The sequence below is a fragment of the Lytechinus variegatus genome, chromosome 1, assembly GCF_018143015.1.
Source record: "Lytechinus variegatus isolate NC3 chromosome 1, Lvar_3.0, whole genome shotgun sequence".
NCBI classification, from domain to species: Eukaryota; Metazoa; Echinodermata; class Echinoidea; order Temnopleuroida; family Toxopneustidae; genus Lytechinus; species Lytechinus variegatus.
Window position 1 is genome coordinate 48,881,537 of NC_054740.1, and position 23,242 is coordinate 48,904,778.

The following is a 23,242-nucleotide window of genomic DNA, read 5'->3' on the forward strand; positions in this document are numbered from 1 at the left end:
TGAAAATCGAGGAGAAAAATTCATGTTTGTATTCACAGTGCTTGTATTTATGACCCAGTTATTTTCATGTTGCTTTTATTATATTACTGTTTATTAAACTGAACAAAATGAATTTTTTCATTTTTTATTTCTAATTATATTTTCTTGTGTCTTGTAGATTGCTCTCCCTACTCTTCAGATTGGGACCAAAGCACAGTGTCTACCATGATACAACCACCCAAGTACCTATAGCCAGTGACAACAGACAAATTCTCAAATCAATTTTGTTGTGATCAGGAGGATGGAAGTTTTTAGTGTTGATTTTTTTTTTTTTTACAAGTGGGTATGCAAAATGATGAAAGATATATTCTAAAATTTGATTTGAATTGGTGACACTATTATTAGCTTCCACTCCTATTGAGATCAGCACTAATTGGCAATGATGGTATACTTTTGTGGTCAAGATTGCAGGACACTGTGCTTCGTTCCAGTTGGCCTGTGTTGCAGTGGTCTACATGGTATGTGCTGCATGGGTATGTAGTGGACTGCATGTGGTAAATGAGCTAGTGGCACATGCATACCACAGTGTGGTGGACTGTGTAGTCAATGTCCGTGTGGTGGACTGTGGTAGACATCACAGTAAGATGAGCACCTTAGTGTGGGGGACTATGTGGTGTATGTCATAGTGTGGGAGACTATGTGGTGTATGTCATAGTGTGGTGGACTATGTGGTGTATGTCATAGTGTGGTGGACTCTGTGGTATATGTCATAGTGTGGTGGACTCTGTGGTATATGTCATAGTGTGGTGGACTATGTGGTATATGTCATAGTGTGGTGGACTATGTGGTATATGTCATAGTGTGGTGGACTATGTGGTGCATGTCATAGTGTGGTGGACTCTGTGGTATATGTCATAGTGTGGTGGACTGTGTGGTATATGTCATAGTGTGGTGGACTATGTGGTTGATGTCATAGTGTGGTGGACTATGTGGTGTATGTCATAGTGTGGTGGACTATGTGGTGTATGTCATAGTGTGGTTGACTATGTGGTGAATGCCACAGTGTAAAGGACTATGTGGTTATAAACGTGTGGTACACAGTGTGTTTAATATGTGTTTCGGACTGTGTGGCGACTGCGTGGCAACACTGTGTTACACAGTGTTGTAAACACAGTGTTGTAAACACAGTGTTACCACACGTCCCAAAATAATATATTAAACACATGTGGTACACGCTGTGAACACACTGTGGTACACACTGTGGTACACACTGTGTTACACACTGTGTTACACACTGTGGTACACACTGTGGTACACACTGTGGTAACACTGTGTTTGTTCCATAAGGGGACCCCCATTTTTACACCCATTTCCGTTCCAAGGCATCGCATTGTTCTCTTATTGAGAAAAAAAAAACAAAGAAAGCCGCTCCAAGGCATAACATCTTGTTCTTATCGAGAAAAAGAAGAAAGAAATACGCTCCAAAGCTTCGCATATATTTCGTTACGCCGTTCCGGTCGCATTGATCTGCTGCAAATTTGGTGAAAAGCGGCCGCCGAGCGCTGTCTGACCATCGTCTCTGCGTGAGCGCTAGCTGCATCATGCACGCATGCCCGTTCCATAGGGGTGCACGCGCACGTACTCTCACGCTGGCGATCCGTTCCAAGGGCCCCTGTTTTCACAAAATTGTAGTTCCGAAGCCCGTTCCGAGGACCCTCCTTTTTACAATAAGCCCGCTCCAAGGCCCCCGTTTTTTTTGTCTCGCCCGCGGCACACCGACCACTTTTTTGGTCGAGTGTCCCCCCCCCCGGGCATCCTACTCATATAAGAAAGGCAGTGTCATACCAACAACGGTAACGGAATATGTTATTCTTCTTCCATGTGACAGTGAGAGGGCAAATTACCAGCAATTCGGCAAATGCGAATGATTTAGGCAAACATTCGTGTTGTACATGTATTAGCACATGTTCGGCAGATATCTTCGGCATGTTCGGTGGACTTTTACATCGCGCGCCCAGCTGATATACACAAACGTAGACTCTTCACTAGTAGCTTTGTAGCTATTTTTGCGGAGATTGCCTTCGCCAGGGTGTAAAACGGAAAAGCGCCCACGGCGCGGAGACCAGTGGCGAGCACACAGAAGCGTTGTTAGCGTACCAGAACGCTATTAGGGCCAGTCACATGCACCTTTTACGGGTGACCACCGGTATAGACGCGTTGTTTCCACTAACGGAGCCTAAAAGAAGGCCTACCGGTATCGATAAACTCACAGAAGCTTAGTCGAATTCCTAATAATCTAACAATAAATAGATTAGCAGAAGCTAACAGTGGCGCTGTTAATTAATACAAATCACTAACAGCGCCAAGGACACCAATAATGATGATATAATTTCTCTTTTTAAAACTTTTCTCCGTTTCTTATACCAAGTAATTTACAATATCTCGACCGAATTAAAGGGGTATCCTGGGCCCAACAATTATGAATATATTGAGTAAAATTAGATGAGCAAATTGCTCAAAATCTGATAAAAAAATAACAAAATTCTTGAATATTAAAAATTAAACACTCACTTTGCAACTGATATTACTGAGTAGCATGTGGCCATGAATATGCAATAAATGGAACGATAATGCTATATTTTGTAGCTCTTTCCCCTTTTTCTGATTTTATTAAAAATTTGAAATGAACTCGTAATTCTCGTAACCTAATTTTATATGATACAACAGACCTGGAGACATGAATATAACTTTCACCGAAATATGGCCTAATGCAAAATGTTAAGAAACCATATTTTTCTACTCATTTCAAATTTTTATTAATTTGTCAGTGTTTTGTTTGTCTCACTTCACTGTTCGAATCGTATTATTTTCTTCAGCCTGGAGTACCCCTGTAGGAATAGGTATATAGCGGGGGATGTTGATTAGTGCCAAGATATCCTTTTCATAAGATTTTTCTTCCAAGATATATAATTTATTTAGGTGTTTGAAGACATTTTTATGAATAGACCCTACATTAGAAAGAAAAATAGCTGATGAAATTTATCGCATGATAACCATCATTAGCAAATACTCTATCATGAGCATGATGAGTGAAGTCTGTGAAGAGCATTTTCAAACAAATGAAACTAATGAAAAGTGGGATTGCATTTTTTTTGTACATCTCCATCGTAATATCGTGATAGGCAACTTTTTTTATTTTTTAAAGCTTATTCAATATTTTTAATAAATTCATACTACCTGCTGCTGTTTCATGTTTAAAACGTAACAATAATTCAATTTTGTAGGCCTTATATATGATAATGAATTATATTCCTTTACCCTAATTTCCTAAACAAGATTTTAAACTTGTAGGATGTGCAAATAATCATAACTAAATCTAAGTTAAATCTAGATCACTACCAAGACTACGCACATATTAAAGATTTTGCCTAACTCTAATCCCCTAACAACAGCTTCCTCTGCCTTTTGTGCGGTAATTCTACCCATGTTAAAAGCTGACTACAGATTGTGATGTCAAGCGTTGATCTCAGATGTAAATGCATTATAGCCATCGCGGCGAGATACCGGTTGTGACGGGCCCTTTGATAGCGCAGTGTTAGTGAAATGTTACGCTAACAGCGTTTCTGTGCGGTCGATACACGGCGCCTAAGGCAACCCCGGCCCGCCAAGCACCACGTCCCAACAGCCCACACCGACCACTGCCTCCACCAGACCAACACCGGCGCCCCCAGCCGACCGAACAGAACCCCCAACAACGACACACTCCCGCCCGGACCCCAGACCCCACCGACAACCGTAGGTATACATCACCCACAGCCCTCGTTAGGCCTAAGCATCGGGACTCCGAAAAAGAATTATCGCCATGGGGAACCCTGCAAAGCCGGACAGGAGGGCGACGCCGGACCGATCCAAGACAGTGCCAAGCGAGACAGCAAAACGCAGCACTTCAACGGCCGAGCCTACCCGCCCCTGAGCTAGCTCCGTCCAACGGCGCGTACATGCCAGGAACCGCAGATGCATAATACCTGAAAAAATACACTTTAAATATACATATAAATGATGTTACGTAAAGTCTATTAAAGGTTGAACACACTGAGGTAATTTAAATCCATGTCAAAGGGTACAAGTTACACAAAGGCACTTTGATTTATGAAATGCAAATTTCAATTGTAAGGTTCACATGTGACAGATATAAACCTCAACCAAGGCGAGTCCATTTCCGTCAACACAAGAGGCAGGCCAACAGTCAATCGCAAACCTATACAAGATTTATGAATAATTGACGTAGGGGTATTCATTTCAAGTATAGGATTCCCGTTGGTTTTTCAAGGAAAAGGATTCCCATAGGTCTGTCAAGGAACAAGGATTACTATTGGTTTTCCGAGAAACAAAGTTTCATGTATGTTTTTCAAGGAACTATGATTGCTCTATAGGCTTTTCAAGGAACAATGATTCCTCTCGGTTTTACAAGGATTAGGGATACCTTTATGGTTTTCGAGCTATCATCGTTAATTCATGCAAAGTAGTATATTGGACATAATAATGATAATAGTACCTGCAAGGAGCCAACGTAGGTGATTTTCTTTGATAGTGTAATTTCCGCCCACTTTACACCCATCAGCATTTTCCTCGAAGAAATCCATCGACACGTTGACCATGTGAACGACAACGGCTCGAATGAAGATGGAAGATATGAGAATGTTTAGCATTGCGATGTCGATCCAGTTCCACAATGATTGGAGATAAATCTTATACCCTTCTCGGAAGATCTGTTTGATCTCTGTCCAGAGCATACCTGTCCAAACAAAGTACATGTATAACCAAGTCTCTAACATGGAGAATTTAAATTGATAACATGATTCTCTTACTGCATTTCTCACTAGTATGGCTGCATGCAGCATAAGATGTCATTCATGTACCGAAGGGTCGATGTAAAACGAATGTGATTGTAGAATGTGAGCAATAGTGATACAGCAACTAATATCTGCATTCGATGGCGTAACTATGGGGGGGCATGGGGGGCACGTGCCCCCATGCCCCCCCCCCCATCGGCTGGCCCCCCCCCCCCCAAAAAAAAAAAAACGAGGAAAAAGAAAAAAAGAGGGAGAAAAGAAGAGAAACGTAGTGAGAAAAAAAGAAATTATTGTTCATTATTCACTGTTTAACGAAATATATAATCCTGTTGTTCTAAAACCTCCCGTTTTCAAATCAATATACAAAAAATATATTTCCTCGCAATTTTATTGCTTTATGTAGTGACAGATTCTTCTTTTTCATGACTACTTATTTTGAGGTGTTAATATACAACATTTCCTGTTCGTGCTAACGTTTGCATTAGTCGATTGGTGAGACTTCTGCTCTTCATGAACTCCTAAAATCAGTCCTTAAAATGTCAATTTTTCTACTCTGAATACAAAAAATTTTCAGCTCGCGCTTCGCACTCGCATCATTTGGTAAGTGAATTACGTAGGGTCTTAGTAAATTCCTACAAACAAGCCTTAGAATGCCCATCTTCAGGTCTGAATTTCCTAAATTTTCAGCTCGCGCTCGCAGTATTTGATCAGTGGGATACATATGATAATCATTACAATGACTTCAAAAAGTCCTTCACGTGTTTAGATGTAATTCTGAGATATGTATACTCTTAATGGATTCCAAAAAATATAGTCCTTAAATATCCATGTTTTGGGTCAATAGGCCTATATACAAAAAATTTAATCTCGCGCTTCGCGCTCGCATCATTCGGTTAGTGAAATACTTATGATATTAGGGAATTCCTACAAACAAGCCTTAGAATGCCCCTCTTCAGGTCTGACTTTCCTAAACTTTCAGCTCACGCTTCGCGCTTGAAGTAGTTGATTAGTAATGATAATCATGATTACAATGACTACAAAAGGTGCTTCATGACTGTGTTTAGATGTAATTCTAACAAAATCAGCAAAGGATGGCACTAGCATTAGATGACTATGGTGAGATATTTATACTTTAATGGATTCTAAAATATGTCCTTAAAATTTCCCCGTTTAGGGTCAATATATCAAAAAATATTAGCTCGCGCTTCGTGCTGGCATTGTTTGTTCAGCGAGACAGTTACGTATCATGATTTCAAAAAAAATGCTTATAATGTCCCTTTTTAGCTCTAAATATGAAAAAAAAAATCAGCTCGCGCTTCGCGCTTGCATTATTTAATCAGTGAGACACATATCCTTAAAATATTTATATTAGGTCAGTATACCTGACGCTTCGTGCGCTCCCTATAAGTAACCCGAATTTTTTACTGCTGCCTCCCCCAATGCCGTGACCCACGGTACGCCAATGTCTGCATTTCAACTATAAATTATGTTTAGAGAACAAATAGGATAATCTGACGAATCTGAGAAGAAATGATCGTAATCTCTTTTATGGTCAAGAGAGCAGTGTGACGAATATAATTCCAAATACATAGCCTCTCTCTCCATGCTTTGTGACTGAATACACAAGTCGTCAAAGACAGATATCAAAGTCCTGATATCACCTAAAGATTGTGCAGTGCACAAGAGGGTGACATATTAATGATAGGCTAGAACAGTCAGGTCAAAATTGAAAATGTATACCTACCCATCACAAAAACGATGATCAGAATCTGAAGCGGTGAAAAGCAGTTTGGTCGAAGTCTTACATCATCATCTTTGTGGAAAGTTTGATTCTTGACGGCTTGTGCAAAGTAAGTACAATTTTCATTTTCTTGGATGAAGTCTTCCTGGTGGGAATTGTTTTGGAATCCTTTAGAGGCCACTGACTCAAGGAAAAGGATGATCAAGAATGTCACATACATGGCGGCGTGTAGCATGAACTTGGTCCTCGGACTTCGCATGAAATTTCCCACCTAGGTTAAATAGAGGCATAGGATGCATAATTGATAATGAGGTCGAATTGACATGGTTGATACCAACTGAAATATTCTGTCTTGGAGGCAGTTGAAAGAGGTTGCATTGTTCAATCATTCCGTTCATAAAAATAATTAATACTGATAAAAGATTTCTCGACTGTAACCAACATTTTGAATTGAATAACAAATCGGATGCAAAATAAGTTATATAGCATTTTCAACATTCATTTATTTTCTCAACGCAACTACATGAATATGCATTGTAAGTTATGCAAATGAGGGACTCAATATATCTTTTTATCTCATTATTTGAAATTTTATTTCATTCCTCTTATATAATGTAAGACTCAGTTTAGTTTGAATAGGAAAAAGTGCAAAAGATTACCTTTTCTATTTTTTTTACACCAAGAAATGCTCGTTTGCAACCTATAGACTAGACCCATTCTGGAAAAAGAGGCCTATATAAACTTTAAGAAGCATTTTGGGGTATAAGTTTGGAACCGGACTATTTCACACAATTCAAATATGCTGAATCTGATAAGATCTGTTTCCAAGCTAATTTTTCATGTTTTGACCACCTAATTTGCATAAACGAAATGGCTGCAAAATTGACAATTCAAAATATTATTCCGACAATGTTCTTTAATTATATTCTCTTTCACAGACATGAATACTGCAAAATTCTGCATATGTGTACCTTTCTGTAAAATTTGTTATTTTTATTGCGGCTAATTAATTGTGCAAATTTATGCATATTTTGGATCATTATGCTATAATTTGATAATTTCATCTCATATGTTTATGTTTTTTAGTACAAATATCATTTGCACCATTATGAATAATTGTACGACCCTTACAATATAATATCACAGTTAATAATGATGTAGTTTATTTTTTTTTTATTCTTATGCATTTCTTTGTAATTTGTACCTTTTGTTTTGTACATGTTTTATTTTCGGATCTGTCAAAGTATTGATTATCAATGCCAGAAAATAATTAGCTTCAATGATTGAATTATGTAATCACTTTTTTACATTTTTTATTCGTATATTTCCATGGGCATAAACAGATACACCCACTCCCACCCCCCCAACTGCATACAAAGGTAAATTCCTGCAGGGAGTGCCTTCCCATTTAAAAGCACACTGGTGGAGATCCAACGAATTTCATGAACCTATCTGTATTCAAGCGAATGTCACTATTAATATCTTAAATTTTTATCATAAAATGGTATATTGAATAATGATATCAATCGATTAATTCATATATACAATTTTAGATGATGAATTATTAAATTTGAATCATGACAGTACTGTAATTCTCAACTCATAATAGTCAATCAGTTGCATAAAATATCCTTTGGATTAGTTATTTTCCCCGACCAACGGAATCTGATCACACATATATTTAGTGTGTTTTTCTTTAGCAAAATGAAGTGAAAACAGTCTGCTGAAAATGAGATGTCCTGTGTGTTTCTCCATTGTGCTTGTCAAATTGTCCCAATTTTGAAAAAAAATCGCAGAACTGAACCCACATATAAACCATCTAATTTCTCGTTTTGCCTATCAATTAGACCGTTTTTCATGTTTTAAAAGCCAGACTGTGACGTTCTAAAGTTCCAAAACAAATAAGTCACTGTATATCATTTTAATAACAAATTTTGATCATTGGACTTCATTAACGGATTACATGTGCATTTCAATAATATATCTTTTCCAATGCAGTACTGCACCCGTCCTATCAAGGATTGCCGCTTCATCCAACTTAGAGGCACCCAGCTTCACCCAGCTTGATATACACCTTCACCTTCGGAGTGTTGAATGATCAATGTCACCGATTTAGTGCTCCATTGGATGGTTTGATTGATAGGGCGGCCTCATATTATATAAGTCATGGCTAATTGTTGAAATCAAACCAATTTAGTACAAGTATTCGGCGGAGGCAGTTCGTATCGAAATCATCGTGTTTGTGTTCTTGAGATTATGTCCCATTCTAATGTCACAGATCCATAGAGAAAACCTTAACTTTGTCTTGAGAGAGAATCTGCTGTCTGACCAGATCTTGTTTCAGGTGTTAAAATGCTCGGAGTGCACCTTTTCAATACGGCATGAATTGTGTAATGTCCCTTCGGCTATTTATCGAACTTCTAATATTCACACTTCTTCATATCTTCATAAGATAGACTATTTCTAATTGATAACGAATATATCTTTCAGAGGATGGTGGGCTCCTTATATGTTTGGTGTTCCTGTATGAGATTATTAATCCACTTCTTTTGATCGGTATTAAACCCAACAGCATCCAGTAGCTTTACCAACTCTGATAGGCTGCATGCGAGTCTGAGATATCACCATCAAAGTCTAGCCGGGTCGAGAATTTCTTCGATTGTAGAGCCAGGGTATCTCTTTGTAAGAGGAAAGCAGCCTAAGTTATGTGTGACTTGTCAACAGGTTTTGATACCACTGAACATATCATTTTTCTTGGGAGACTGACAGTCTGTTTTGGAATTGATGATTCTGCACTCCAATGGCTTTCCTCTTACCTTGAAAACAGAGGTGTATAAAAGCAGTATTTATCACTGGCATGCAGTCTCCTACTCTCCTGTAACAACCCTTTGCTATGGAGTTCCTTGGGAGTCTGTCATTGGACCCTTGTTCTTCAAACTGTACATCACTCCTCTTGGCTCTATAATGTGGCAACATGGTCTTTGTATACACTTCTATGCTGATGACATCCAGCTGTATACCTCACTTTGATCAAAAAGTTAATGATACAGAGGTTTGTGCAGCTGCTGTTTTTGGTGCTGCCATTAAGGATTCGATGTTGGATAAAGGTCAACTTCCTGGAGCTTAACGATAAAAAGCGAAGTATCTTGTTCTGCCATCTCCATATATGCGCAATTATTATGACTACAACTCCAGTCTTAATAGGTGAGGAAGCCATATATCTCCAGTATGCAAGGCTAGATGTCTTGGCGTAGTATTTGATAGAACAATGATCATGAAAAAACACACATCACATGTCTGTCAATCTGCATGTTACCAGCTCCACAGAATTGCTGTGATCAGACATTGTCTTACATGAGGTGGTGCAGAAAATATCCATGACCGGATAACCTCTAGACTGGACTTCTGCAACTGTCTCCATGCTGGTTTACCTTCGTCAGGCATCCCTAGCATTTTTTAACCATAGCACGCAGTGTGAAAAATTGTTCTGCACTGGGCAGTGCACTTGGTTGGAAACCTTCGTGTTTTGCCCATGCTTTTTTACCATGGAGCTAATCTGTGTTTAGCCCATTTTTTTATCATTTCCTCTTCTGTATTCAATATCGTTCGTCAAAGAATCTTCCGAGGCAAGGATTGGATAGAAGCTGTGGTTTTCAGTTATCACTTTGATGGTTGACTTGGGGAAAATGTATCGTTGCCAAATGAATAAATAAATAAGTCGGTAATGACCAAAAATAAATCATTAGTGATCCAGTAATACAGACTCTTTGCATTTATCGTTCTTTGGTTAACAGCCATTGCAACTCTGATGGAGCTGAATCAAAGATATAATGTTTAATTGATTATTAGATCTGCAATAAACCATTTTAATGTCTCTATTTCAAGAAATTTAATTTCAGGATTACGGGTTTTCCAACTTCTAAACTCTTCTTTTCTTACGGGTTTATTTAATTTGGTAATTGCCATGATTTTAGGATCAGCATCAATGTGTTTTTATATTGGGCGTGTGTACTATACCTTGCAAGTATATTAATTTCTATATACATGTGTATGTATTTGTGATCAGTGAATTAGTCTCCGGACTTTGAAACAGAGGATCGTGGGTTCGAATCCCAGCTATGGCGTAATTTCCTTCAGCAAGAAACTGATCCAAAATGTGCTGCAATCAAGCCAGGTGAGGTAAATGGGTACCGGTATGAAATAATTCCTTAAGAAGCAGTGCATGTGCGCTCTGAACGCCTAGCTTAGCCGGGTAATAAAGGAGCGCCTTGAGCACCTAACAAGGTGGATATGTGCGCAATATCATACATTATTATTATTTATCATTTATTCCTGAGTACAATTAACAGGTGTGAACCGGTCTTATCAGATTCAGCACATTCATATTAGGTGAAATAAACCGGTTCCCAACTTTTACCCCAAAATGCTTCTTGAACTCAAATTCTCCCCATATTGGTATTGTCTAACCCACAAGGAGCAAATTATACCTTTCATTTTTTAATGTACATAATACTTGACGTTACGACAGGTTCAATTGGCACCTTGTTATAAGGTTCATCCCTATACCCTAGGGTGATTAATGTCTTTAAAGGTGAAGAATATGAATAATACCTTGGTCACATTTGCTCTACGGCGGCCGTACGGCGAGTCGAAAACAGCCGTTTTATTGATTTTAATTCAAACCACCTATATGCAGCTGGTACAAAAAATGTTAATACGACTGTTTTCGACTCGCCGTACGGCCGCCGTAGAGCAAATGTGACCAAGGTACGCTCATTGGCACCCCTTAGGATGTTGATATTGTACCAACACTATAAAATTCACATTAAAAAAACCCTATTTCTAAATGAATTGAACTGTTCTTTGGAACATCATTGGCATCTGCCAATATTCTGTTCAAAACAAAATACAAATAATATTAAGTATACAAAATATGCGCATACAATCATAATTCCGAAGCTTCGTTATTCCGAAGGGTCGGATTTTCCAAAGGTTCGTTAATCCGAAAATGAAATGAGGTTCGGAAAACGAAATGAGTAATTCCAATGATTCGTTAGTCCAAAAACGAATGAGGTTTGTAATTCCGAAGGTTCGTTGATCCGAAAACGAAATGAGGTTCGTAATTCCGAATTCCGAAGGTTCGTTAATCCGGAAATGCGGTTCGTATTTCCGAAAATTAAATAAGGTTTGTATTTCCGATAAAGAAATTAATTCATTTTAGTAACAACAAGGCAAACGCCAAGCGTCGTCTCGCCTGCATATTGCAGTCATGAAGAGACTGCATGTCAAAACTATGCTATATGACTTCTGAGGCTGTCAGCAGTTTAGGGGGTGAATTGTGGTTCTGACAGTTTACATATGCATTAATGGTATAAGCCTACTTTATCCCTAGAAAATCAGATAACACTAAGAATGCTATTAATACTATGACGCTATAATTATTATAAGGAAGTTAATGTTCGTAAAAAAGAATGTAATTGATAATAATGTGAGCAATATTGTAAAATTGAATTAATTATTAAGGTGTTATGGCAAACTTATTGTTTGAAAAAATGAAGGAAAGGTTGTGCATGAAAGATAAATATAAAAACTTATTATGTGTGAATTTTAGCCATCTTGCCTTCACTTTAGCAGTAGGGTTTTCTAAATTGATCTGTGTGCATATGATAAGTAAATGATGCAAGAGTGAAGTACTACAAGCTATAGAAAGTTATTGTGTGTACAACATAGCACAGTGCCAGTCATGGAAAGTTCATTGACCTTTGACCTTATTCAAATTCGACTCATATTCCAACTTGACCTGTTCCTTCAGGAGATGGACCTCTGCTATGAATTTGGTGATCCCATCTCGAAGCTATAGAAAGTTATTGGGTGTACAACATAGCACAGTGACAGTCACGGAAAATTCATTGACCTTTGACCTTAGTCAAATTCGACTCATATTCGAACTTGACCTGTGCCTTCAGGAGATGGACCTCTGGTATGAATTTGGTGATCCCATCTCGAAGCTATAGAAAGTTATTGGGTGTACAACATAGCACAGTGACAGTCACGGAAAATTCATTGACCTTTGACCTTAGTCAAATTCGACTCATATTCGAACTTGACCTGTGCCTTCCGGATATGGACCTCTGGTATGAATTTGGTGATCCCATCTCGAAGCTATAGAAAGTTATTGGGTGTACAACACAGCAGTGCCAGTCATGGAAAGTTCATTGACCTTTGACCTTATTCAAATTCGACTCATATTCGAACTTGACCTGTTCCTTCAGGAGATGGAACTCTGGTATGAATTTGGTGATCCCACCTCGAAGCTATAAAAAGTTATTGGGTGTACAACATAGCACAGTGACAGTCATGGAAAGTTCATTGACCTTTGACCTTATTCAAATTCGACTCATATTCGAACTTGACCTGTTCCTTCAGGAGATGGACCTCTGGTATGAATTTGGTGATCCCACCTCGAAGCTATAGAAAGTTATTGGGTGTACAACACAGCAGTGCCAGTCATGGAAAATTCATTGACCTTTGACCTTAGTCAAATTCGACTCATATTCGAACTTGACCTGTGCCTTCAGGAGATGGACCTCTGGTATGAATTGGTGATCCCACCTCGAAGCTATAGAAAGTCACTGGGTGTACAACGCAATTGTTGACGACGACGACGACGACAAAGACGACGCCTACGCCGGAAATAGTGATACCGGTGTTGTCCATGCAAGATAACAGGATATTATGCAAAAATAGTAATAACGAACAATGATACATGTGTATGTTGTGGCCAAAGCATTGCATTGCATTAAGAATATGCACCCGGATCAAGCATATAGTATCCCTAAATTAGACCTCAAAATAGCCAATCTGGAATAAAATTATTGGAAGTGGTTTTTCAACTGATTTGAGTAGGTATGGGTGTCAACATTTACCAAAAAAGTTAGGAAGAATACGGGTTGGAAAGGTGTTTTTTTCAAGGTCAAAGGTCAATGACCTTTTCATATATACTGTATAATGGAATCCCTGAGATGGAAAGGCGCAAGTTGGTGATAATGGTGTCAAAATGCACAAATTTTTACCAGAATATAAAAAAATTAAGTACCTAGCATGCACATTTACCGATAAAATTCAAGGTCAAAGCCTTTCAAAGGTCAATGACTTTTTTTACATTATATACCATACTGTATAATGGTATCTCTGGGATGATAAGGTACAGACTGGTGATCATGGTGTCAAAATGTACAGATTCTTACAAGAAGAAAAAAATAGAATAAATGTGAGTACCTAGAATGGACATTCTCCATTAAAATTCAAGGTCAAATCTTTCAAAAGGTCAATGACCTTTTTACATGATATATATCATACTGTATAATGGCATCTCTGAGATGAAAAGGCACAAATTGGTGATCATGATGTCAAAATGCACAGATTCTGATCAGAAGATCAAATAAAATAAAATTAAGGACATAGAATGCACATTCACCCATAAAATTTAAAGCCAAAGGTCAATGACCTTTTATGCATTATATGCCATATTATATAATGGTATCTCAAAAATAAAACAGCGCATGTTGGTGTTCTTGGTGTCAGAGTACACAGATTCTTACAGGAAGATTAAATAAAATGAAATTAAGTATCGACAATGCACATTCATCCTTAAAATTCAAAGACAATGGCCAATGCCATTTTTTACATTAGATAATAATAATGGTATCTCTGAGATAAAACACCACAGGTTAGTGATCTTGGTGCCAAACTGCAAAGATTTGTGTAAGAAGATTAAACAACACCAAAATAAATATAAAAAATAAAATTTCACCCTTGAAATCCAAGATCAGATGAAATATATAGATGTATATATATATATATATTTATATATATATATATATATATATATATATATGATTTTTGTCTTAAGTAGGAGCATTTAATGCATCATAATATCTAAATCAAGGTTGTTGTGTCTTTTTCTTTCCAGCGATAGGCCACTCACCTCAATGCTATAATAAATACTATTAACTTAACCTTCTGAAAATTGGTAGGATAGGTCTAACTCTCATGTCACAGCTAGCATCATCTGAGAGCATTTCCAAACAGCAGATGGATGATGATGAAGTGAAGGCCATCATTAGAGCTGCATGTATCTCATCAACAAAGATGAATTCCCGTATTATCATTAATTACCTCTCATTGCAAGCTGCCAGAGTCCCTTGAGATGTTATAATGCTGCAGGACAAAACTTCATATCTGCTCTCTGCCGTACGTCACCCATGATGCTATTTCTACTACGTATCAGTTTGTACAAGGATCATATATTTAGTCCAGAATAACAGAGTGTTATCATGCACAAATTAGGCATATGATAATGAAATTCAAAAGGAGATAATAGCTTAAAAGTACACATCCATCGACCTAACAAAACTCCTACAGCACCACGTCCAGTTCTTGAGAATCAAGCTATGCAACATATCAGTAGTAATATAGACCCTGTTCTGATATTCCTTGACAGAACGTTATTAGGCTTTCATTGAATGGGCCAGCTCAAAGTCCTGAAGTCAGAAGGTTTTCAAGAGTTTAATTACTCTTTGTTGAAGTTGAGACACTTAACTTCATTTACTATGACAAAAGCTGCAGCTCTAATGATTGCCTTATTTGAATTCTTCATCATTGTCCCTGGCTATTTAAAAATGTTCTTGGATGATGCTTTCCATTAGAGTAAGGCCTATCCTTTCCATTTACAGATTAAGTTATACATGTAGTTTATAGTATTGACTATATCATTTGAGGTTAGTGACCTATTGCTACAGAGAAATTAGTACCTTGAATTAGATTTATAAAATGCTTATGTAAATGCTGCTACTTTAGACAACTTACCATTTTAAATTATATCATACATGATTTTTTTTTATACTTTTGGCAATGCATTACTACAACATATATTAGAAAGTGCAATTTGATCTCGATTTCACCTCGAGCTTGTATTTTGACGTCATCATTGGTCAAGTAATCAACTTATTAAGTTTGTGTTCATTTTCCATGCAGGTCAGTCTTTTTTCCAATCAGAATCACTATATACCTACATGCCACAATCAAGTTATCGACCTATTTACTTAAATTCCCTGACGTTATTGATATAGTTGATTGATAAAGTTCTAACCCCTAAATATATTTTCTATGGCCATTATTTATCCTTATTTTAGATTGAAATTATTAAACATCCAAGTTTTCATTACAAATAGGTATCTTTCTTTCTATAATTCACAAATAAAATGTGAATATAATGAATTACTTTTTTTTGGGGGGGGGAATCATGCATGGATGTATAAATATTAACTTTTGGCCTTTGACTTTGGATATCAAAAGTGAAGGATTATTCTTTATGATTATTTTGTGCCTATTCATCTTCTTGCAAAAATTGTTTTTTCACACCAAAATCACCAACATGCAGCGTTTTATTTCAGAGATACATTATACGATATATAGCCTATGGAAATAGGTCATTGACCTTGAACTTAATGGATTAATATGCATTATGGGTACTTAATTTCATTTCATTTGATCTTCCTGTATAAGAACCTCTGCATTTTGACACCAAGACCACCAACCTGCGCCTTTTCATCTCAGAGATACCATTATACTGTATATAATGTAAACAGGTCATATGACCTTTGAAAGGCTTTGACCTTGAATTTCATTGGTAAATGAGCACTGTAGGTACTTTGTTTGATTTTATTTGATCTTCTTGTAAGAATCTGTGCATTTTGACACCAAGATCACCAACCTGCGCCATTTCATCTCCGAGATACCATTGTACCGAATATGGTATATAATGTAAAAAGGGTCATTGACTTTTGAAAGGCTTTGGCCTTGAATTTCATTGGTAAATGAGCATTGTAGGTACTTGATTTGATCTTTGATCTGTGCATTTTGACACCAAGATCACCAACCTGCGCCTTTTCATCTCGAATATACCATTATACCGTATATGGTATATAAATTAAAGAAAGTTCAATGACCTTTGAAAGGCTTTGACCTTGAATTTCATTGGTAAATGAGCACTGTAGGTACTTTATTTGATTTTCTTGTAAGAATCTGTGCATTTTGACACCAAGATCACCAACCTGCGCCATTTTATCTCAGAGATACCATTGTACCGTATATGGTATATAATGTAAAACGGGTCATTGACCTTTGAAAGGCTTTGGCCTTGAATTTCATTTATAAATGAGCATTGTAGGTACTTGATTTGATCTTAATGTAAGAATTTGTGCATTTTGACACCAAGATCACCAACCTGCGCCTTTTCATCCCAGATTTACCATTATACCGTATATGGTATATAATTTTTAAAAAAGGTCAATGACCTTTGAAAGGATTTGACCTCGAACGTTTTTGCTTAATGTGCATTCTGGGGACTTAATTTCGTTTTATTTGATCTTCCTGTAAGAACCTCTTCATTTTGACACCAAGATCACGAACCTGTGCCTTTTAATCTCAGAGATACCATTATACCGTATATGGTATATAATTTAAAAAAAGGTAATTGACATTTGAAAGGCTTTGACCTTCGATTTCATCGATGAATGAGCATTGTAGGTACTTACTTGATTTGATTTTATTTGATCTACTTGGAAGAATCTGTGCACTTTGACACCATGATACAGTATATTTAAAAAGGTCATTGACCTTTGACCTTGAAAAAAAACACTTTGCCTATAAAACCCGTATTCTTCCTAACTTTCTTTTGGTAAATGTTGACACCCAAATCAGTCAAAGAAAACATTTCCAATAGTTTTATTCCAGATGGTTTCTAATTATGGGATACTAATAGGCATTATTTCGATTTTATCTGAGCAGTTGCTGCCTCAGCAAAAATGATTTAGGATGCAGGGGACGTGTGTTGGTCGCGTGCGAGTAACCTCTAGATAATAGGATTTGTATTGGAGGGGATGTCATTTTTAATAACAGCTTCTGCTGGTAGTAAAAAGTGAGATATATGATGATCTTAATAATGCAAACGATTATCATAATAAATATGATAATAAAGAATATAAAATGCTAAATACAATTCTATTATCGTTACGCCTAGTGTTAACAATGTTAATCCTTTTTTTCATGATTATAAAAAAAATGATCGACATGTTAACTTGTTTGTGGGGCGTTATGGCCCATTGGATTAGTCTTCTGACTATGGAACAGAGGGTCGTAGGTTCGAATCCCAGCCATAGCGTAATTTCCTTCAGCAAGATACTTATCCACACTGTGCTGCACTCAACCCAGGTGAAGTGAATGGGTACCCGGTAGGAAGAAATTCATTAAATGCCTTCCTTTGGGCGCCCAGGCAGCCCAGCTAAAATATAAGCCGGGGAAATAATAACAATTATTATTAATATTATGTCTTATTAGGCCTACATGAAATTTTGAGCTCGTGATTCGCTCGCAACATCTCACAAGGATGCCCTTTTAACAGTAATTAGGTCCATACTTGATGAAAAAGCGAGTTTTAGAACTTCAGAGTTGAAAGAATTTTTCCAAACCGCTTGTTCGCTACGCTTGCTAGCAAAAAATGAAATCTAAATATATAACTTATCAATCAGAAATCAAGTAAAAAAACTTCGCTCAACTTAATTACTACAAAACACACTTCCTTACACAAATGATAATCTGATGGTGAAAATATCCGTTTGCACCAAAATGCCCCTTTTTGGCATGTAATTGCACCTTTTTAGCTCTGCCCCCCCCCCCCCCTTAAGAAAATACGTTCCGCCACCTCTGGTTGAAACATGCATCGCTTCATGGGTAACTGCAAAAATTCCTTAACATGTCCATTTTAGATCAGGTCAGAGCTAATATTTAAAATTTCTGCTCGCGCTTCTTGCTCGCAGCTGTTATCTAGATTACATAAGCATCTTATTTTGAAGATCACAAACACATTGCCCATCATATTTCTATAAAAACTGTAGCTCGCGCTCGCATTATTTATAAAAAGGCTTATGATATTATGACATATTTACTTTACTTTATAAGAATAAAGCTAATTATTGACTGTCAGGACTACCCTTTCAAGAAACAAAATTAAACTTTGAGCTGCCGATCGGGGAAATTATGGGTGAAAAAATTTCGCCCCCCCCCCCATTGGCTGAAGTTGGATCCGACGGGGGGAAGGGGGCACTTGCACCTCCAAAAGAAATAACAGGGAAATGCTATTTTTTCCTAAATGAGAAATTCCCTTCTTTTCAAAATAAATACTTTTTAAAGTACATTTTAGATTATTTTTCAGGCCGGAATATTACAATTTTTCAGCTCGCGCTTCGCACTCGCATTATTCGATTGATGAACGGGTTCCTTTTCTGATCAATATATATTCAAGCTCGCGCTTTGCGCTCGTGTGAATTTTTTAGTTCGACCATGGATCCTAGGGTCCATGGTTAGACGCACGTCTTTTTAATGATAGCAGAAACCTGCTCTGAATTTTTCATTTTCATTTCTTATTGAAATGCCTTAAAGTTTGAGCTTGTGATTTACGCCCACAACACCTATCAATCATGTCATTGTAACAGTAGTTGACTCCCAAAACAAGTTTTACAACTTCAGCTTTGAAATTTTTCAAAACCGCTCGATCATAATACTCTTTCGCGAAAAATAAAGCCTAAATATACATCTTTCCATAATCACTTCAAAAAGGCTTTTCTCTACACAATGACTTCACGCAGATGATATTGCATGGTGAAAATATCACTTAAGTGCCCATTTTGACGTACGAGTGTCATTTTTGGCTTTGTCCCCCCCCCCCCCACACGGTTACACCTCTTAAAGGGGAATGAAACCTTTGGAACAAATAGGCTTGTGTAGAAACAGAAAAAATCAAAGAATAAGAATAAAGAAAGTTTGAGAAAAATCGGACAAATAGTGAGAAAGTTATGAGCATTTGAAATTTGCAATCACTAATGCTATGGAGATCCTCACATTGGCAATGTGACAAGGACAGTGGCGGATCCAGAGGGGGGCGCCCCGGGCGCGTACCCCCCCCCCCCCCTATTTTCGCCGGATTTTTTTTTTTTTTTTTTTTTTGATGGTTATATTTACTGGATTGGTACAATGTAGTCAATTTCAAGGGCTAGATCTAGTCAAAACTATATTTTAACTTACGCTCATGGCCTTTGTGTTCGCACAAATGCACCTCTGTCATACTGTATTGCAATATGTAAATTCCGGAATTCCAGGGCGCGCAAGTCGATTGGTTGGAAAGTTGCACCACTTGTAATCGGGAGTTGCAGTGCAGTGACCAGTGTGAAGATGTTGGATTGGATATCATTTTTTCCCGAAATTTTGTGTTTTTTGTAACATGCGTTTGTCCGTCTTTATGGCAAATACATGTAAATTGTAAGTAACAGATCGCGAGAGAAAGTGTCAACGATGCGAATGATAATGTCTATCCCCGAGATTATTCTTCACTCAAAGATGAAGCCCTATATCGGGCGCCACGTGCGCAGCATTATCATTCTGCCTTGGTCATGTACGTTTTCACTGAAATGTATAGGTCAGACATATTTGTATTTAATGTAAACTAACTTTTACACTTTCTGGTAGATTCAGAGGCATATTATCCAGGGCGCCCAAACTAAGTTTCGCCGGAGCAATCATTCCAACGAATTATCAAGGAGCAAATTTGTATTAATGATGAGAATCCCCTTAAGAAGCTTTATATTACTTTGAGGTTGTGCAGAATGACTGGATTATTGAAGATGATTTAAAAATAATACGAGGGAAAAGGTTGATTACCACAAGATGATGTCGTTTTTTCTGTAGTTTGTAACAATTTACTGTGCATTTTGGGGAAAAAAGAACCAAATTTTATGCATGTTGCCATACGACTAAACAATTCTCGTTTGAAACACACAATGTAAATACACAAATGACAATAAACAGAATGGATTATTCGGAACTTATCGATTACAAGTCTCAGTTTCGTATCATTTAAATTTGACGTTTCAATCACACGATGCAAGCAAGTGAAGAGCCTTTGCCAAATGTATGTTTTGAATGACCGCTTATACGGTGTGTGACTGGAAACCAGCTCCTAAATGAGTCAGTATGTGTCTTTTATTCATGAAGTTACAGTGATTTAAGTGTGCATTTTTCTTCTAAAGGTGCTCTCAAAATACGACTTTTGGACATGATTTTTTGAAAGTCCTTGCCGTGGGAGGGGGTATCCCCCCTCCCACACCCTCTCCCCGCTCGGTCGCTTCACTCGGTCGCTTCGCTCCCTCGCCGCTGGCGCCCCCCCCCCCCTATTTCAAAATCCTGGATCCGCCCCTGAAGGATGTGTGATGTCACTGATGAACAACTTTCCCTTTGGTGGACTATAAAATACCCTCAAAATGTCTCTTTTTTCCTTTTTCTTATAATGATACAAACTCTTTATCCATGATGTATTCTAAAAAAAAATATGTATTACATGCCCTCATGTAGACAGAACACATGATGTATGGATAGATGTGATAAAAGAGGCAATTTTAGTGAAATATATACTAAAGTAATGGGGAGAGTTGTTCACAAGTGACATCACACATCTTTGTCGCATTGCCAATTTGCTATCTCCATAGCATTTGTGATCGCAATATTGATTTGATTTGATTTATTGTTTCACATTCCACAAAAATGAACACAATTATGAATACATGATGACAAAAAATACATAGTTGTACTATTTAACAAGAAAATACAATTACGTGAAATATGAGGAACCTATTTAAAAGCAAAGCTTGTAAACATATAGGTTCCCAGAAGAAAATAATCAAGGATTAAAAACTCCTAACGCAATGAAGCGACATCAATAAAATGAAAATACTCAATACATTATAAAGAGATCTACAAGATATAGTCACTCGAGCAAGGCGCTTAACCGCTAGCATACGATTGTAAAAGAAATGTTTTCAGCCTACATTTAAAAGAATATAGAGAGGGCGCCTATTCAATATTCAAATGTTCATAACTTTCTCATTATTTGTCCGATTTTTCTCAAACTTTCGTTGATCTGTTTCTTTGATTTTTCTGTTTTCACACAAGCTATCTTGTTCCAATGGTTTCATTCTCCTTTAATTTCGAAGGTTCGTAATTCCGAAACACGTAAATTGCCTATACCTCGATGTTCGTTAATCCGAAAACTTAAAAGGGTTCGTTAATCCAAACATTTGTGGCGTTATTCCGAAGGTTCGATAATCCGAAAACGAAATAAGGTTAATCACGTTAATCATTACGTTTTCGGACTAACTAAGCTTAGGAATTACGAACCTCACTTTGTTTTCGGATTTTTGGAGTTACGAACCTCATTTCGTTTTCGGACTAACGAACCATCGAACTAACGAACCTTCGGAAATACGAACCTTTGGAATATCCGAACCTTCGGAATAACGAAGCTTCGGAATTACGAATGTATGCGCCCCAACACCACACTTGCCCTTCCTCTACTTTCCCGGTTTTCATTTTTCGGATTAACCAACCTTCGGAACAACGAACCTTATTTCGTTTTCGGATTGACGAACCTTTAGAACAACGAACCTTATTTCGTTTCCGGATTATCAATCCTTCGGAACAACGAACTTTATTTCGTTTTCGGATTAACGAACCTTCGGAACAACAAACCTTATCTCGTTTTCGAATTATCGAACCTTCGGAACAACGAACCTTATTTCGTTTTCGTATAAACGAACCTATAGAACAACGAATCTTATTTCGTTTTCGGATTATCGAACCTTCGTAATAACGCCACAAATGTTCTGATTAACGAACCCTTTTTCGTTTTCGGATTCACGAACATCGAGGTATAGGCAATTTACGTGTTTCGAAATTACGAACCTTTAGAATAAAGAACCTTACGAATTACTAAGTGTAACCCCAAATATGTATATGAGGAACATTTGAGGAAAACATCACAAGGTAAACATGGTATAACAAATTATTGAATACAATTAATTTTGAATGGTATGTAACAAAATGATACTGAAATAGTATCGATAACTGTTATTGTTATTATTATTACTATTCATATTTTTCTTTATTGGTATATTCATAGAGACCAGCAGCTCTTATCTACATCTTCAATACACAGCATTTACGAAATACAATATTATACAAAGCAAATAAACAAAACATAATCGGGGGCCGCGGAATAGTTTTCAAAGTGGGAGGGGGGCTGACCATGCTAAAAATCACAATCATATGGTCATTTTCACGTTTTTGTACACGGTTTTGGAAAAAAAATTCAAAGTGGGAGGGGGGCTGACCATGCTAAAAATCACAATCATATGGTAATTTTAACGTTTTTGTACACGGTTTTGGGAAAAAGTGGGGGACTGAAGCCCCTCCCCCACAGCCCCCCGGTTCCGCGGCCCCTGATAATTACAGTATTACATCACAACTTAAGTCTACACTTTCAAGATATATGTGTGTACCTACCTTACTCTTTGGAAAGAACCAGTAAGCCAGGGTAAGGAATGGTAGAGCAGCGATCATAACAACTGTTGCCAAGCATTTGACCAGGGGATGCCACTGGCGGGTCCGAATGGGAAAACCTTTATACCATAATGTCGACAAGTGATGCTGACAGTGAGGATGGGCTACGAACTTGATAAACAAAACAAGTCATCTAACATCAATAAAAAATCATAATAAT

At 37.4% G+C, this 23,242-nt stretch overlaps 1 protein-coding gene across 1 annotated transcript in view; it reads right to left on the reverse strand.

Moving 5' to 3' along the window:
* Positions 1-3,807: 3,807 nt before the first annotated feature.
* LOC121430844 (short transient receptor potential channel 6-like) overlaps positions 3,808-23,242 on the reverse strand; it is an 89,993-nt gene continuing 70,558 nt past the window's right edge. Inside the window, exons 6-9 of the mRNA XM_041628271.1 lie at positions 23,026-23,193; positions 6,577-6,844; positions 4,535-4,774; positions 3,808-4,004 (exon numbers count right to left, since the gene is read on the reverse strand). Of these exons, the coding sequence (XP_041484205.1) occupies positions 3,808-4,004; positions 4,535-4,774; positions 6,577-6,844; positions 23,026-23,193 (873 nt within the window). The remainder of the gene's footprint in view (positions 4,005-4,534; positions 4,775-6,576; positions 6,845-23,025; positions 23,194-23,242) is intronic.